An 18,898-nucleotide genomic window follows, 5' to 3' on the forward strand; every position below is an offset into this window, starting at 1 on the left:
GAGATAGGAGATTAGAGTAACATAGGTGGATACTGTATCATAGCGCATATCACGAGAAAATTTAATGTCAAACAAATCTTGTACACAAATTTGCATTGAGATTCTAAAAAGTTATAAATATAGCAAGGCGGTGATACTACTTTATGATACTAACCACTCTAGAGTTAATATCATACACAAATATCATATGCATGATATTACTACATGATATTTACCACTATGACCAGCCTTTACCATCCCACTCTATTTCTTCATTTAGTATCATGTGATGTCACCAAAATGTATTGGATTGTGTGATGTTACCAGCAATGTTACTCCCACTATAAGTAGTCTCACTGATTCGCTCATTGTGATTTGGACCAAACCACCAAATTACCGGCGTCTTTTCCCTATTTTCCATGCACTCTTTTTTCCCGCGCCCCCGTCAGTTTCGTTTTTTCCCGCCTATTCTTTTTTGTTGGTGTGTGTTGTTGGACCAAATAGGTTTATCTCTGGTTATTACTTTCAATTATTATTTCCTTTTTTTTTGGGAAAATATAACGGATGAGTAAAAGTCACTTGCAACTTAAATGATCTACCACTTTTTACGCAATATTTTTAATCTATTCCTACATTCCCACAATAGTACAAATGGGTGATTTTTGAAAGATTACATTTTTAGTGATTTGCACAAACACTAGAAAAACAAAAGGTGGTATCATAGAAAAATAAGAATACCCGTAAAATCATTCATATCCTTGAGGTGATTGAAAACAAAATAAGAAAATTCTTTCCAGAAACATGAAGGAAAAAATTGTTGTGTTGCGTGAATGAGAAATTGCTTTGCACCAACAATGTTTGGGATATCTTGCATGTGGAAAGATCCAAGTAGAATGGAGCTGCAAACTAAAAGTAGACTAAAAATGGCTAAAATATTTAAAAACTGAGTCCAAAAAGAAACATTGGCTTGACTTTACGTTTCTCTTCGCTTGGTCAACCTTTGTTCCGATGATGACAGATTACCTTTGTTCTTGAAGCTTGGCCTGTTTTCTACTGGTTCCCTATATACAGATCTGCACAATAAGGCCACTGTGTTCAGAATTATGGAGTCATGGGAAGTCAGGATACCGCTTAAGGTTAAACACTTCATCTGGCCCGTGTGACCCGTGTGAGATCCTGCCACCACACGCCAACCCTAGGCGACCAAGCCGCTGGCGTACCGAGCAGCGCCACGCGAGTTCCCCTCCATGCCGTAGCCGCCGACCACTCGACCCTCCACGGCCGGAGCAGCGCCAGCCCAAGCCAGTACCAGCGCGCCTCACCGCGGCAGAGGCAAGACCCGCCCCGTCAGGCCCCCCAGGTATGCGGTGGGAGGGGAAACCGCTGTCGCCAACACCGCTCGGGCTTTTCTCGGCGGCTCCCGCTAGCGGCGGTGGTAGGGAAGGGAGAAGGGCGCGGGGCTAGAGGAGGGGAAGACGAGGGCGCCCGGTCGCCCCTCGGGACCTATGGACTCAATCGAGAGCTAGTTGGGCGTCTCCCTCATAAGTCAACAACAGTAGGCATGTTATGTAAGAAATTTACAATAAACGAACAGGGTACGAATATACCCGTGGGTACGAGACTATACCCATGCCCTACCCATGATTTAACGGGTAGTATATGGGTAATACCTATGGGATAAAAGTGTACACATAGCCTGCCCATACGGGTACGGTAACCACAGGTACCCATACCCGTGGGTAAAATTGCCATCCTTACTCACTGTCCAGTTGCAGACTCGTAGTGGACTTAGCTCAAATGTTTATACACTAATTCACTCGCTGTGTGTGGCTGCATTTTCTTTTTTAACCAGCTTGACTTTGAATTACGAAGCCCTCAACTGGTTAGAAGTTATAACTTACATATATACGTTGGGATGCTATCTTTACACATCAAGAACTCAACATCAGACGATCACAAAGGGAGGGGATACAAGCAAAACTAAAGGAAACACTACACTAAGTCCATGTTTGTTTGGGCTGCAGGTGAATGAGAAGCGGCTGGAGCTAGTAGAGTATTAGATGGAGCTGGACAACTGATGAAAGATAAAAATGTTGTTTGGAAACCTGCTGTTAGAACAGCTGGTGGACATCTAGCTGGTGGTGATTGTCTGAAAAACCCTATATTTTTAAGATGCAGAGATGAGTTGGGAGGGGGTCGGAGAGGCGTGGGATGGATTCTCGGCGAGCACAAGCCGACTGCGGGCAGAGAGGCTAGCGGCGCGGGAATCCCTAGCCGCCTTTCCCCTGTGCGCAACAGCTCAGGAGGTCAACAGAAATGGGGAACGGGTGGGGATTTGAGGATAATTTTTTATGGGGTTTCTGTTTGGTGGCATATGGACGCAAATTGCTAGAACTTCAGGGCCACTGCCATGTACCGATTCGGTTTCTAAGATTTAAGCCGCGGGAAGCTTCGGGAAGTACCCGAGGACTGTGAAGTGCGTAAAGAAGCCCACACCTAAAAGTTAGGTGTTTAGCTAGGCTTATGCTTCTAAGACCCCAAAAGCAGTAGAAGCTGCAGCCCAGCCCAAACAAACATGGCCTAAAAGAGATTGCTTGATCCAGCTGAAGACACACCATTTTCTGTTACACGGAAGCATAATCGAAGTTGTCTTCATCAACAGACCTCCACCATACCAACACAACCATCCACAGTGATCTACAACGGACATGCAACATAGTAGAACTCGGGACTCCAAAGGAGGAAAATTCAAACAATGCGCTCAAGAAGAAAAACGGTGCCCATGAGCGTCATGGTAGCCAGTAGAGTCCAAAGACCTTCAAAGCTTTCACCCAATCTCAAGCTCTAACCAAAGAAGTCAACCTAGTCACCGATCAAAAAGCCCATGTCAACCAATGTCATGAAGAACAAAACATTGGTGTCTCCTAAGGTCCACGCCGCCCTCAAAAGCCCCCCTAGGCTGCTGGGCAAACACCAAATCTAGAAAAACAACCATGTAAAGGAAACCATGCTGACATTGCTAGGTGATAGTGACAATGGGCGAGGTCATGGGGATTCCAAAGACACTGCAAAGAATCATGCCCACGAGCGCAACGGGAGGATAGGTTCTAGCAGGGGTGAATCCCGCAGACAAGGTAGGGGGATCACCGGCACTAATCACAACCACGCAAGGGGAGGAGGATCCGAAGATAAGTAATATAGAATACACCATATCCAACACGGCAACGTTATAACCCTAATAATCATGAATCAAGAACAAGCACCACGTAGGGTTTCCTTCCGGGGCCTGAAGCTGGGTAAATCGTGTCCCTCATTTTGTGTTGTTTTTATGCCGACGAATCCACCAGCGCATCTTCTTCCCTAAAACCCGAATCCGTAACTTCTGGGTATTGCCATGGTACCCCACGTCACTCGTACCATATGTATCAGTGGTGTGATAGACAAATCTGTTTGATGAATGAGCAATCCTGCGAAACATAAGAAACATGTGGAGTTAAATTTTGCCTCAAAAAAATACATTCTATGTGACCATTCCTACTCATAAGATAAATAAATAATTCTTTCCTTGGAAAAATTCTTTGACACCGGTAACAATTCTCATTCCACCATTCTTGCATCTAGTTTTGAGAAAAAAAACATTGATGAATTGAGACCGACATATAAAATTTAAGTAAATATATCAATATTATATGTGCATTAAAAATCTAAGGATAACCCGGTTGTATAAAATTGGATAATAAATACATCTTGGTGGACGAAACATGCAAAAAAAATTTGTAAAAAAACAAATTGTATCTATAATATTTGTGCATACATAAAACAAATAACATTAACCCACAGTATATAATTTTGATAAACAAACTAGAAAAGTTTAGAAAACATACATCATGTGTGTATACCAATTACATATAATATTCATGAGATTATGCGATTGTTACAATCATATCAACGCTTCAAAATACTACTGTATATTCTTTAAGTAAAAAAAAATCATCGTATTCATATGTGTGGTAAATGCTCTAACTCCATTTACTCCCATTCGAGAAAACAATAACTACTAATTTGGTCAACAAAATATAACATCTATCATAAAAATTATAATATTGGAAACTTGTTTTGAATATGAATCAAATGGTATAATTTTTATGTCATATATCTTATATTTTGTTGACCAAATTTGTAGTTAAATTTTATTCTCGAAATACGTAATTGCTCTGTAAACCGGTATGGAGGGAGTAGTCATGATGTAATTACTGACAATATTTGATGTCCTATGATTATGCAATAACATGCATAAGTATAATTTAAAAAGGAAATTATAAAAAAATACATACAATGTCGAGAATATACGAACTCCATAATGTCAGTGTGTATTTATGTCCATATTTGACATCCTACGTCTCTACAAAAAAATCCCTACTGCATAATAATGATTTGAAACTACAAACGTGAGAAAATACATCCTATGAGTAAAACTTCTACTACAACCATATGGCTACGACATATTTACTTTTTTTTCAAATTGAGGCTCTACCCTGAACCTCTGCATCAAAGTGATGCACACAACTTTTTTTTATTGAAATAATTCACCGGACCTTACAAGGAAAGTAAAAAAAGATCAAACCGAAGCCGTCTCACTAATGATAGATGTCGTAACACATACAAGTTAGAAGAAGGGGGTGACCTTGTCGGGGCCTCATGCCCGGACCTCACCAACACACATCATCAGAATAACGGAGCCCGCACCAAAACAACCAACAGCGAGTTGGGAGCAAAATCCGATCCAGCAAACCCTGAATGCACAACCTTGCATGCTCGAAAAGTCGCAGACACCATCTACCGCAGACCCATGTTCAGTAAGGATCAAGGCATTGATCTTGCCCAGGCCTGCCGCCGATGTTGTCAGGGCCTGCTCGAAACCATCACACTACGTCCGTCACCGAGGCTCTGCTGCACCATGCCAATGAGAGTCGCCGTCGTCGACATGGTAGATGCACACCGTTCCACCTCATCACCCGATCCATCCATTGTCTGCCCCAAACACGATGCCCCATCAGGGAGAACGACGCTTCACGCTGCCATAATCCGATCCTGGAGACCTCAGTCTGGGATTTCCCCCGGAGCAACCGATGCGAGAAGCTGCATGTTGGAGGAACGATGCCTTCAACAAGGTAGCGACAAACAGGCACCACCATCATCCGTCATGAGCAACATCGGGGCCATCTTTCATCGGCAGACATGCCTCGCCGTCAGGGACTAGATGGCGCATCAGGAGATCCCCCAAAACTAGCCACAAAACTAACCGATCTCCTCCGACGAACCATCGCCATGCCTAGACTAGATGCTCCAGGCGCCCTCGTAAAGCAGGAGGAACCACAAACGAGCACATCACGCCGCCATCCGCACCCGCCCGCCCAACCCGCCCGCCCAAGGCTATCGGGCCCAGATTGGGCTGAACCGCATCGCCACCGCATCTTGCGATCACCATACCTGCCGTAGGCGCTGTCCCCTCGTTACTGCGATGCCAGTAGAAGAGGTGACGAGCGCCATTGTCCCCATCAACTCGGCGCCAAAAGGGAAGACAACCGCCACCACCACGCCGCATGGGATTCGCCCAGCGATGCCCCTGACGGCGGCGTTGGGGATGACACACAGGAGTAGGCTGGAGAAGTGGAGGCTGCAGAAGCCCCGGCGGCGGTACGCCGCCGCACGGGGGAGGTTTAGTGTTGAGAGGGTCGGGGAGTTTAGGGTTGGGAGGGCCGCAAGCAATTTCTGCTCCGTGAGTGTGCAGTTCATTTTGGCAAAGCGATATATTTACTACCCAGAAAATTCATACTATGATTATATAGTAACATCCCAGCTATAATTATTATTGAAAACCATAAGTACTACAATAGAATACGTTCTATGTGTAGGTTACATCCATGAGCAATTGCAATAAATTTTCATAAGCATCAAGCTGTATGAACATAAACTTTCTGCTGATTGAAAAAAAAAACGAGAGAACCCCCAGTGTGTGCCTAATGTGTATGGCTGGAAAACACAATAGATTGCATCATGCATAGTCTGGCTGGAAAACACAGGTATGTAACTAACTGAGACAAATTACATAGATTACTACATAGTTAACCTGAACTCATAGATGCTAATTGAGATAAAATACATCTAAATAGATACACTGAACTCATAGATGATAAACTGAGTCATCTAGACCACCGTGACTACAAAAATGGCTACCACCCTGACTACTAGAGGAGCACAAACATTAGTACTAAAATGAGCACAACCGTACTATACAAGCACCAACGTGAACTGGACAAACAATCAACACCACCGTGAACAACTATTAAAAATCAGGATCATTGTGAACTGAGCAAATAATTGGAGGCGTCGAGCAAGATGCCACCCCCCCCCCTAAGCAACAACGGCAGGCACAAGAAGAAAATTCACCAGCACCGCTAATCACTACAAGGATTCCAGTCTATTGCAACAAAAGAAATTGCAGCGGTGTCCAGTTCGTGGTAATAGGCATTGCCACAGTTTCGTTTCGTCATGCTAAAAGTACAACTTTTGTTGCAATAGAAGACACATACTGCCACAAGTTGCGTCATTGTTGTAACATGGTAGCGATATTGCGAAAATTGCACCATGTTGCATGAATTAGTAATTTTGTTGCAATGGAGACTATTGCAATAAATGAAATCTTTGTAGTAATATTCGGACATATAGTGCAACATTTCTGAGACGTGGCGCTAGTTATCGATATTACTGCAAAAATAATTCGCCCTCCAAGCACGGCCACCCATCTCGAATGGGTTGATTCACGAGGCTAGCATGCCGCGGATTCTTCTTCAATGACTACTCTCCTGACGGTCGCCTGCCTCAGACATGTCAACTCGCGGTGCTGCGCAGCCGAAGCTCATCACGACCACTCGCCCTCGGATGCTTCGATCTGCTACTCCGCGCCATCCAAGTTTCTCCACCAATGCTCCCACCAACCAGGAGAACTTACCTGAGGCTTTCCGCTGTACTGCTTGCTGCCGACGAGGCTGAATGGAAGGTGGAGATGGACCATGAGCTCGATGCGGGTGAGAGAAGGGAGGAGAATGTGTAGACAAGGTTGGCTCGACTTTAAAATGTCAACAGATAAGGAAAAGAAAGGGGAAAAGTTAGCTATTTTATTTTTGGTTGTAGCCCCGCTTCGTATGGGCCACACGATCGCTAACGGACGCATGGGAGAGGTTAGCACTGCGTAGGCGGAGACCGTGCCCATGCAAGAATTAGGTTTGAAAATAATTAATCAGTTATGATAACACATTTTACTTTTTTCTTTCGAGTAGTACTGATGTTATACTTGATACCTAATTCGGTGGAGTTGTCGATAGCAAGACAACTCTTATAACTTTTGAAGTAGAACCCCTAATAAACAACGCCTTATAGCATCTCTAGCAGATCCCTCATCCGACCCCTATCCGCATAATAACCGTCGATTTTCGGTTCGGAGGGAAAAGGAGGCACCGTTCAGATCCCGCATCGAACTCCCATTTCCCAAAAAAATTCCGAGCCGCCCGGTTCGCGCCGCGTGACCCCCAAGTTCCCGGGTCGAAGGGGCTGTGCGAGGCCGGCCTCCATCCATATCCCCCTCTTGGCGCGAAAGAAGTTTCAGATCTTCTCTTTCCCGCTTCCGCTCCACCCGCCGTTCCCGATGCCGGCGCTCCCACCCATCTCCGGCCACCGGATCCCCCGCGTCCGCCCCGACATGGACGCAATCGCCCCTCCGCCGCTCCCGGGCCAGGCTGCACCGCGCGGACAAGCTGTAGCGACCGCATTTGGATCCAGCGCCGCTGCGGCAGCCACCACCAAAGGCACCATGGTCTCCGCGCCTACCGCAGCTGCAGCTGCCGGAAAGCGAAAACGGATGGATCCACACGTCGTCCCCGCGCCTCCCACTGGCCCGGCGCTCCCCGCTGCACTTGCCCCTGCCGTCCCGACCAAGCGGGTGAAGCGTCCGAGCAGCAAGGTGGCAGCCGCGGTGCCGGCTCCGAAGAAGGCGGCTCCAAAGAAGGTTGCGAAGAAGACACCGGCGGCAAAGATGGTGTTGATGACTGCTTGCGGACTACGGTGACTACACGACGGATTGGAGGAGGGGCTCGAAGGGGAGGAGTTTGAGGAAGAAGAAGATGGCGGCGGGGAGAGAGAAGATGAATTGGAAGAGATCGAGGAGGGGTGTTCGATGGGCGGTGGCCAAGGCGAAGGAGAGAGTGATCCGATGGGCAACTACTCCGAATTCTAAGACGTGATCTTGATCCGTGCTTGGGAGGCGGTTTTGATGGATACTGTGACCGGCACCGACCAAACCGGCAAGAGGTATTGGCAACGCATCGAGGATAAGTTCTTCCAATTGATGTCACCTCTCTTTACTACTCCGATCCGCTCCTACCGCTCGCTTCAAGGCCGATGAGACACCATCAAGACGGCATGCAGCTGGTGGTCAGGTTGCATCGAGGGCATGAAAAACACGTCACCGAGTGGCACCAACGATGGCGATTGGGAAGCTATTGCGCAGCAAAGGTTCTGGGAGATGCCGGGTTTGAAGCATGTACAGTTCAAATTCGCTCATTTCTATGCCCTACTTGAGCACAATCCGAAAGGGAAGCTGAGGGAACAAGAGGTGCCACCGTCGAAGCACAAGCTTATCGAGTTGGAGGACGCGGAGGAGGATGACGTGCTTGAGACCAAGAAGAACAACAAGGAGAAGAGGTCGGATGGATGCAAGGCGACCAATGAGAAGATCAAGAGACAAGGAGAGGCCGCATCATTGTCTCTCAAGATCGATGTGACGGTCAAATCCAAAGAGGCGTTGTTGATCAAAACTTTGGCGGCGAAGGAGATGATGGAGGCAAAGGCAAGGGAAAAAGAGGCAAAGTGGGTGGCACTCCGGGAGGATACAGAGCGCAATGCCGACATTGAGGAGAAGAGAGCATGCGCCGAGGAGCACAGTGCCATGGCGGAGTTCATCGCGGCGGAGAATGCCACTATGTTGATGAACCCGGCTGCCATGGATGAGGAGACCCTTGAGTGGTGGAAGCTCACGAAGACACAGATCTTGGCGCGGAGGAGGGAAGCTTCACGCGCTGCCATGGCTGCCGCGATGACTGCCGGAGGTGGAGACGCTACGGCGAGCGGCGGCGTATATGTCGATGCGCCGGCAAGCGACGGTGAGCGTGATCACTTCACTCTTTCATGATGTGATGTTCGATCTTCTTTTGGTGTCGTGTTTCATGTATGATTGAGTATTTTGAACAATCTATTTTGCATGATTATGTTGCTGCATTTGAGAATTGTCGAATAATTTGGATAAACCCTGTATTTGCGGTTCTTGGTTGCGGGCCGAAAAACAACTGCGCAGTCCAGACGCGCCAAGTGTGACCGGCATAACAACATATTCCCGTCTAGACTGCGCGGCCGTTTTTCGGCCCCCAAAACGCGTTTGAAGTGGTCTGGATAGGCGGATTTGGGCTTTGCAGTTTTGGGAGATGCTCTTAAGGGGTGAAATGGATTCCTCTTTCCTTCACTTACGAAGGAGACTGACACTATGTTGCACTACGAGGAGCAAGCTTCAATCCCCAGCTCATGTCTTTGCAATTCTGGACATGCGGCACAATCTTCCCGGTGTCCGCCCCTTTCTTGAGCCTGCAGTCGTAGTACGGCGGCGCGTGGAAGCACGGCTCCATGGACAGGTCCCGGCTGCACGGCGGATCGGGCACAACGGAGCCGTTGTCGTCTGGCTTGTACATTATCAACGGTGTGAGGCCGCCAAGGCCCTGCGCCACGTACCCGAACGTCGACCAGCCGGTGGTCACCAGCACATCCGTGAGGCTCAGCAGGTATATCTCCGCCCACGCCTTGGCATCGTGCGACTTGGCTCCGAACTGCTGGTGTTCCTCGTGGCTGGGCTGGTGCACGCCCACCGCCTCGCCCGTGGCCGTCGCGTGCTCCCAGTACATGCTCTTGATCTTGTCGTAGTACCAGGTCTTGAGGGATGTGACGAGCACGGCTATAGACTTGCCGCCAGGCGTTGGCGGAGCGGTGGCGGTCCCCACGGCGAGCACCTCCGGCAGCAGACCCTCCTTCTGCGTGCACGAGGTGATCTGCTCCAGGACCTCCGGTGACTCTGGTACGTTGCCGAAGACGCGCACCTGGATGCCGACTCGCTGGTTCGCCGCCGCGAGGTATGCGTCGTGGTACCGCGTGACGAGGCCCCATACGTGGTTGTTGGGGTGGAACAGGTATCGGCCGAGGTGGTGGAACACGGTGTCCGGCTCCGGGAAGAGCATGTCGAGCTCCTCCTGGAAGCCCGTGGCCAAGAACAGCCCCGGCACGATGTAGTTGTCCGTCCTCATCACCAGCCAACGAATATCACGGAGAACCCTCTGGTCCTCGTCGCAGAAGAACAGCTTGTCTTCATCCGTGTAGTCGTGGTCGAGATGGATGTACGCGAACGGCGGCAGTTGCTCCGCCCTTGTGGACGAGGCACCGATCACCTTCTTCTTAAGCATGTTCCCGTAGCTCTCGGCGGTGTCGGCGCTGAAGTTCGTGTAGCTCGTCAATGGGAAGTCCGCCGGCAGCAGCCACGTCGTGCCGGGGAAGGGTTCGCAGAATAGCTCGCCCATCTCGTTGCTGGGGTCAACAAGGAGGACACGGTCGGTGAGCACCGCGTAGAGGAACGCCGACGCGGCGGCCAGCATACGGTTCCCGAGGCCGCGGTATGATATTGAGACAAGGTACTTGCAGTCGGGTGACCCGATTACGCCGACATTCTTCCCTGACCGGAGCTGCTCAGCGGCCTCTCTGTAGGCGGCGGTCCCCGGGCCGCAGCGTTGTTGCAGACCCTCGTGCCGCCGTAGCTTGGAGACGAGATAAGGGGAGGGCTTCCTGCCGGCTTTCCGGCGGTACATCGCTGACTGGTACCTGCTTTGGCAGGATCGCTCGTCGATGCCATCGGCAAGCAGGCCGCCGAGAAGCCTGTCTTGTCCGGTTGCTGATCCTGCCATACAAAACATAATAAGAAATCGTTAGACGAAATCATATTGTATTTTTGATTTAAAAAATGCATCTCCCACAGTTGCATTCATGTTCTTATCCAGGCCTCCAAGGTGCTTCTAGATTCGTGCATTTTTAATAAGAAAACCCTCGAAGCATATGTATTTCCAATCAATTAGCCTTTAAAATAGCAAATAGTACACCCATGGACCAAATTTTATTCAACAAATCTGACATAGAAAGAAGAGACCCAAATTTGGTAATTCGTTTTCTTCAACACTGCATTCAATATTTAGAATTGTAACAAATCATAAAACAATCATTTTTAAATCTTATACAATTACCATGAACAATGAACAATAATTCTAGGATATGGGATTCCGGAAATAATAGGCTTTTGCATTGCATTTTCCATTTTTCCTAAACCAGAGGAGGTGGGTTGGAGCAAAGTAGTAAATTAGTACACAATTAGTACATAATTATTACCTACAATATTAGGACCAATTAGTACATATTGGTTTCGCCAAAAATGTCCCATAAAAAATCATGAACTTGTTAGTTTTAGGATCAAAAAATCTTGTAAACAACCAAATTGGAAAAACACGGAGTGGGGTTTGGGTCAAAAACTTGCTCGGTGACCATCGACAACAAACATCACAGAAGAATTCCAATAAAAGAGCAGAGAACAAAGATTGAAAAAAGGCTACTCCTGATTTCCACGAGCAAAATTCAAGATCATAGCTCTCTGCTCCTCTTGATGCCAATGAGCTGGCAAACTTCATGGGCTTTGTAAAACCGGATCATCCGGCACAGTGCCGGACCCGGACAGCTCATACTACTCCTACTCACCGTACGCCATGGTGGTCGGGAACCGAGGGACAAATGTTTACAAATAATATTTTGCTAAAAATACTTTAGATTAATGTTTATAGAGCTAGAAAACAATTGCTCACGAGGTTGACAAAATTACATCCTTCCTTCATCCGTAAATATGTGTACTTCTAGCTTTGTTCTAAGGCAATTTTATTTGATCAACTTTATAGAAATGAGTACCAGCAAACATGATGTGAAATTGGCAGACTGAAATTATTTTAAGACAAATCTAGCGAAATTAATGTAGTATCATAAAGATTGTTATGTTTTCTTATAAAGTTAGTCAAATTTTAAAACTAAGTTTGACTTAAGACAAAGCTAGAAGTACATTTGTTCGCGGACGAAGGAAGTATAACAAAAAAAAATCATGCCGTTAAAAAAAATAGTCAGGACTTCTAAAATATGTTCATATGAGAGACAATATTCAAAGTTTAAAATAATAGTTACAAGTTAAAAATAAAGTACCGTGTTACACATAAAGTATTCATTTGATATTTTAAACAATAAACAAATGCACCAGACACGGTCGCATGAGCGATGTAGTTACACCCGTGTGTTTCACACAATCTAGGCAATATATATCTATCGTAATGTATAGTATATGCATGTAGTATGAAGTAATATAAGACTAGTTTGGTAGTATATATACTACTTTGTAGGTAGTATGTACATTTCTATACGTCTATTCATTTTTTTAGTATAAATATGCATGTATTTTGAACATATAGTGCAAACTACGTGTTCACGTCTAATTTTCACCAAACTTGGTTTGAAATATCTTAGATATAGTGTAGGAACATACTCAAACCGATAATGTGTCGTATATATTTCCATATGGTAGTACATATATATGGAACAAATTTTAAAAATAAAATAAAATAAGAAATCGTCTCGTTATTTGCGGCACACCAGTTTTCTAATATTTTCTGCACAAAATAGCACAATCGAAAAAAAGGAAAATTACACATACACCATTAGTTTTGCAAAAAAAGGGGGGCATCCTCTCTAAAGAAGGTGTAGTCTCCCTGGCACGACAAGTGGTGCTGTGGGGAGCTCTCTCACCCCAAAGGTGAACCACATCATGTCAAGCTGTTGGTAATTACATGGTGGGTGTGGGCTAGGGATGAATTTTGCTGGGCCATTTATGTTTTTATTGATTTGGAAGAAGAAAATATTTTTTACTAAGAGTCTAGATCACAATCCGTATTCACGGCCGTATTAGCCATGTCTAGCTCTATAAAACTAGATCTTTTCATTAATTTGTGTAGCCTACCTTCAATGGATAATTCCTTTTTTTCTTCGTTTTGTACCTTGTGTTGCTTTGGTTGTTTTTTTTCCTTTTTCTTTATAATTAAATACGAAATGTAAAATTCGTGTTGAACCGAGCATCGAATTCATGATCCATATTCACAACCATGCTAGCCGCGCCAAAACCAGATCACATATTAATATGATTCAACGAACCTTTTTGTTGTATGCCTTGAGTGCATGGTTTATGTTGCCTTCAAGTTTGCACTGTATTGTCTTTCCTTGCACTATTTTCCTGAATTCATGTTACGTGATGTCCTAGGTGCATAATGGACATGTCCTCCAATTAGATTAGCCGTTAATTATACAATGAAATGTACTGAAAACTCAAAGCATACCCAAATATGTCGTTGGCTAGTTTTTTAGCTCTCCAAACTTGAAAATTGGTGATATGAAGAAGGGCCAGTATATGTATAAAATTATGGTTTCTTAATATTTGGATATGCCTTTTTCACATGTGTTTTATATACTTTAATATTCTAAGTATTATTAAAACTACACGCAAACCCAATTGTGGCTATGGGAGTGGTGTTTTGGCATATGGGAGCATATGCTTCTTTTATTTTAAAATGCATCTTAGACACAATTTGAAATATTAAAAAAATTGAAACAAAAAATTCGCACATACACGCTCACTAAATTTTTTCATGAAAAATCGACTTTTCGTGTGGTGTGTGCAAAAAAGACAAATATTGCTGATAAAAATAAGACTTTCCACAAGATAAATTTCCCCTTTTTTACATTGACAATAAAAAATATCTGTTTTTTTTTCACGAAACTTGAAGAACACATATATTGTGAAGATATACCTGTAGAATTAAGGTTTCAATACTTCAAAATACTCTATTAAACGGTACTGTATTATCTAGTTAGGGCATGTACAATGGTGATGACTCAGCTGTCTGTAAGGGATAGTTATAGGTGATTTTGGTGATGTGAAGGAAAGAGAATGAGGAGAGAGAAGGAGGCTGTCTGTAAAGTTACAGACAGTCACGTAGGCTTCTTACGGACAGCTTACGAGACACCATTTTTACTGTTGTATGAAGGGTGTCTATAACTTATACTCACATATAGCTATGACTAAAAATAGATAACTTACAGACAGACTATTGTATACACTGTCTGTATCATTGTCTATAGATGACATGGAATAGTATTACAGACAGCATCCGTCTAAACCAATGTACATGCCCTTATAGCTGCCAGCCGCCCTTTGGTCATAGCTTAGCTCGAACCAGTTGCAGAGATAACGCGATCTGAAACCTCGCTGGGAGAAATTAGATTGAGGCACTGGCACCGTTGAATAACTGTTGCGTTGATTGCGTGATTCAGCATTGAACGAAGGAGCGCCGGCGCTGCCGCTGAATGTGTGATTCGACATTGACGGAGGACTGGGAGTACCATTATTGATCTGTAGATTCGAGCCTAGTAAAACATTTTTAACCGACGAGTTTGACTAGGCATTTAAGCCACGCACATGCATGCCTGCCTATTTACGTCGATCGAGTTAGAAAATCGTAAACTAACCACATCAATATCACATTTTCGCATTGACGGGCTCAGTAGAGAAAACTCGAAAACCCAGGCAAGATCTGAGATTAATGATCCGGACACACCGATCAACGTACCTCTTGCCGTTACGAACCGGAGCAGCCGGGACTCTGACACTATCAGCACGCGGCGTTCGGCGGAGAGAAGGAGCAGCAGAAGCAGCGGCAGCGAGAGCAGCAGCAAGATGACGACCCGGCGCCATCCTCCTCGCTTGGCCATGCCGCGATGGTGGATCGTGTACGGCCCTCTCGATCGCTTCATCCAGCCCAGCCCGCGGAGAGGGTTTTGGAAGAGACAGGCAGCGGCGAATTCATAGGGAGGCGTTCCGGGAGAGGTCAACGGCGTCGTGGCGAGCACTAGCCGAGCATCTCCATGCTCCGACCTCCGAGGCATCAGAGATGCATCCATGCCCGCACCCCACTATGTGCCATGACGCGCAGAAACTAATAGTTTAACGTGTTCTTGGAAGGTTTCGTTTTTTTTTTGTACGAATAGGCGTTTTGTTTGAGCTGACAAGCCTGACATTATTCAGCTCTCTAACTTTTTCTTGTTGAGACGCAGTTCGGTTCTCCCGATTATCATTCGGACTCTAGTCAGTGCACACTACGAAAAATATGAATGGTAGTATTTTATCACGCTGACGTAAAATGATATTTTTCAGAATTTAAATTGAGATATGGTACAGTAGTTTTATGCTAAAGACTAGACTCCGACCATGTGGTACATGTGGTGAGCAATTAAACAATTGTTATAAAAATAAGAGGACTTTTAACCAATTTTAACACGGATTGATAACGAATTTGATAGTGGGAAACACTCTTGAGGCAAACATGGCATGGAGAGACGGCACGCCATCAACGGCTTGTCTAGGGGAAAATGGTGGGACCCACCAGTTAGGAAAAAGAAAGAAAAATATAAATTTGGAGCATTGGAGGCCATCTCACCGCTCCCGCCCGACTGCCGCCCCGCTCGTGCAACTCCTGGTCAGCGGTTCCCCTAGTCGCGGACCTCCTCACTCGCGGCGCCGCCCCTACTCCACCCGCATCGCCCTTAAAGATGACATGTTTGTGGTTGGGGAGAAGAAGTGGCGCAGTTTGAGGTGGCGGTTGTTGCTTGAGAGCTTCCGTCAAGTTCCGGGTAAAGGCCCGTGTGCTGGACTCACATGCATGTGAGGAGGGGCAGTGGTTACCAGAGCGGTGTGCTGGTAGACAAGTGGCGGGGGGGTTGTGGTGCCAGGCTGGCAGCACAACCAAGGACCGGCGGCCCTGAATGTTGCGACCCGCAAGTGGACTTCTAGCGGCACAGAGAAGCTAGGCGACGAGATGGAAAATCAGGGAAAATCAAATATCATGGAGCCATCTCTCGACTCTAAGCCTCCTGACGACGGTCCTCGATCTGCTTGTCAGAAGTGAGACTCCTTTTATATGAATTTGGATCACAACATAGAAAACTCCACATTGAAACAAATTCTATCTTATAGCATCAACAATAGTAATTTCCTGAGCAACAAAGAAAACACTTTTAGACACTAGGGTTAAACAATTGTACCAACGAAGCTTGAGCAAAGCTTAAACTTGGCAATAAAAATTGACCTTGTCATCATATCACCAGGACTATCATGAGTCAAGTATTTAGCATAAAACTACCACATTTCAATATAAATTCTAAAAATACCATTTTACATCAGCGTGATAAAATGCTTACCATTCATATTTTTTGCAGTGTGCACTAAAACCATGAATCTGATAGTGGGGAACACTCTCCAGGCAAACGTGGCAAAATGCTTGCCAATTTTTTTCAGATCTAGACAAAATACTCTCTCCCGAGTCGTTCCCTCTCGGGCGGCTCTGGAGACGCCCTCCCATCTCTAACTCCCCACCGCCTCCATCCCTGCCCCACTGGCCGCCGCCTCTGCCCTCGCCGGCGGCGGTATCATCACCCTCCCCGTCAAAGACGGTGGCTGGGATGGCGAGGTGCCGCCCGGTGAACTCCGATTGGAGCACAGGGCGGCGAGGCTTTCCGGCCGAGGCCTGATGCCCTCCGTCGGTGTGGTGGCGACGAGGAGGTGGTTCGCCTCCAGTGAGTCTTTGACGAGCATGCGGCGTGCTCGATCATCAGGCCGAGATCTAGGCTAAGGCCGATCTCGCTAGATGGGTTCAGCCACGGCCGAGGCGACGTGGTCTAGCGGCTCCTCGGATTGCCGGCACCTGCAACCTTGCACCTGGACTGCCTCTTTCCTCTCCGACCTATCCGGCATGGAGGCAACTGGCGGCGTGGGGGCCTTCGTCTGCATCATTGAATAAAGGTTGTTGTCCTAGGGTTTCTCTTGTGCAAAGATTAAGACCTACCTTAGACCGGGCTTTCTTGATATGGCCAACGTGTTGAGTTTCGGAAGGCTCTCCAGTGAATGTAACAGTGCACCTTATGACTGGAGTTTGCTGGAATGTGTGGTATTCGATTGTGCGCTCCCATGCTTTTATTCCTACCTTTTGGTTCTGGAGGGAGCGGTGCGGAGTTCTGTTCTTCCTTGCCACCAGGTGACATTTTGGTCTATGGTGAAGTCAAAGGTGGAGAATATCATGGAGACCGGATTGGAGGACTAGCCATGGAGGTTTGAGTCTCTCCGCTGTTGAGGGACTTGCTTGGTGTTCCAGATTTCACAGCAGCAGTATGTAAGTGGGGACGACATCACATGTGAAGTTCAAAGTCTTATCTTTTAGGGTAAAAATCCAACGTCTGGCATCACTTGTTGAAGGCATTGTTTTGAGATCGGTGACTATCTTCAGGGTGAAAACCTAAGATCTTTGATCGGACGACGGCGCGTGTGCATTGTTTTCTTTTTTGGAGGCGTCGATTTTAGAGAGACTGGAGTTTAGGTGTTGTCTTTGTGGTGGTTGTATTGTTGCTACTAGGGCTGAAAATTCATAGCAGGACTTTTATTTCCTAGTTTCTTTTTCTTTTTTTCTTTGGTTGTGTGCATCTGTATTGCCATTAAAGTATTGTGTTGTTGCAGAGGTTGCGCCGGCTTGTCTAGGAAAAAATGGTGAGGCCTACTAGTTTGGAAAAAGAAAAAAGATATAAATTTGGAGCATTCGAGGTCGTCTCACCGCTCGCCGCCCGACTGCCGCCCCGCCCGAGCAACTCCGGCAGTGCCCCTAGCCGCGGACCTCCTCACCGGCGGTGTCGCCGCAGCAAGCACAACTCTTGGTCGGCTGTGCCCCTAGTCACAGACCTCCTCACTCGCGGCGCCACCCCTCACTAATAGGGAAAACGTTATAGGGAAACGTTTATTGGTAGCGCACCCGTCTAAACGCACGCGATCGGTATTAGTAGTCGCGTGCCAAAAATATGCACACGACTGGTATGCGCATAATAGCAGCGTAGTGGAGGACAGCGCACTTGTACTCGGATCCATAAAGTACCCGCAGCGTGCGTCCACAGGGGCATTGGACTACTATTTACCAATCGTGTGTGCCTTTGCCCGCCCGCTACCAATATAGTACACTGACAAGTGCGAATCAGGCAAAATACTAGTACTATCAACTTAGTAGTAGGCCTGCTGCTACTAATCTTAGGATTTGCACCCCCAAGATCGATATTGCCTTTTGAGTTTTCAAAAAAAATAAAGAAAATGACGGAAAATTCAAAGAATAAAATATTTTGAAATGGCCATGTGCTATGTCATCTAGTTTGAAGAAAAATTAACAAACATGAATTTTAATATATTATGCAAAATGGCATCATATTCCGGTAAAACGGTTTTTCTGGTTGCATACGACCTCCGATGAAAATCTTTTTAATATAAAAATATATCTACATAAAATTTTACAATTTCAATGCCCGTACGAAAAGGAAAGTAGAGTTCTTTCAGGTTTTAGATCTCGGTTAAAAAAAATTCAAATCTAAAAAATTCCCTTTCTCTAGTTTTAAACTTTTCCCTCATCTACCCCTTCTCCACCTTATCCCCTCCGCTTCTTTTCTCTTCTCCACGTTTCCCTCCTACTCTTTCACTTCTCCACCTTCTTCTCTCCTCCTCTTCCACTTCACCACCTTCTCCTCTCCTCCTTGTCCACCTTCTCCTCTCACCCTCTTCCACTTCTCTCCCTTCAACCCAAAGAGAGAAAAATCGTCGGCCATGGTGTAT

The 18,898-nt window shown here is 46.1% G+C and overlaps 1 protein-coding gene across 1 annotated transcript; it reads right to left on the bottom strand.

The window, feature by feature from the left end:
- Positions 1-9,572: 9,572 nt before the first annotated feature.
- LOC124707209 (galactoside 2-alpha-L-fucosyltransferase-like) lies at positions 9,573-11,006 on the bottom strand. Its single transcript, XM_047238873.1, has one exon. The coding sequence runs from the start codon at positions 10,935-10,937 to the stop codon at positions 9,573-9,575; it is 1,365 nt and encodes a 454-aa protein (XP_047094829.1). The 5' UTR covers positions 10,938-11,006.
- Between the last annotated feature and the right edge of the window lie 7,892 nt (positions 11,007-18,898).

This window comes from Lolium rigidum, chromosome 1 (genome assembly GCF_022539505.1).
Source record: "Lolium rigidum isolate FL_2022 chromosome 1, APGP_CSIRO_Lrig_0.1, whole genome shotgun sequence".
Taxonomy (NCBI): Eukaryota; Viridiplantae; Streptophyta; class Magnoliopsida; order Poales; family Poaceae; genus Lolium; species Lolium rigidum.

What these genes read in the sequence shown, in the direction of transcription:
- LOC124707209 (XM_047238873.1), bottom strand. Translation starts at nt 10,937, where the DNA reads ATGTACCGCCGGAAAGCCGGCAGGAAGCCCTCCCCTTATCTCGTCTCC.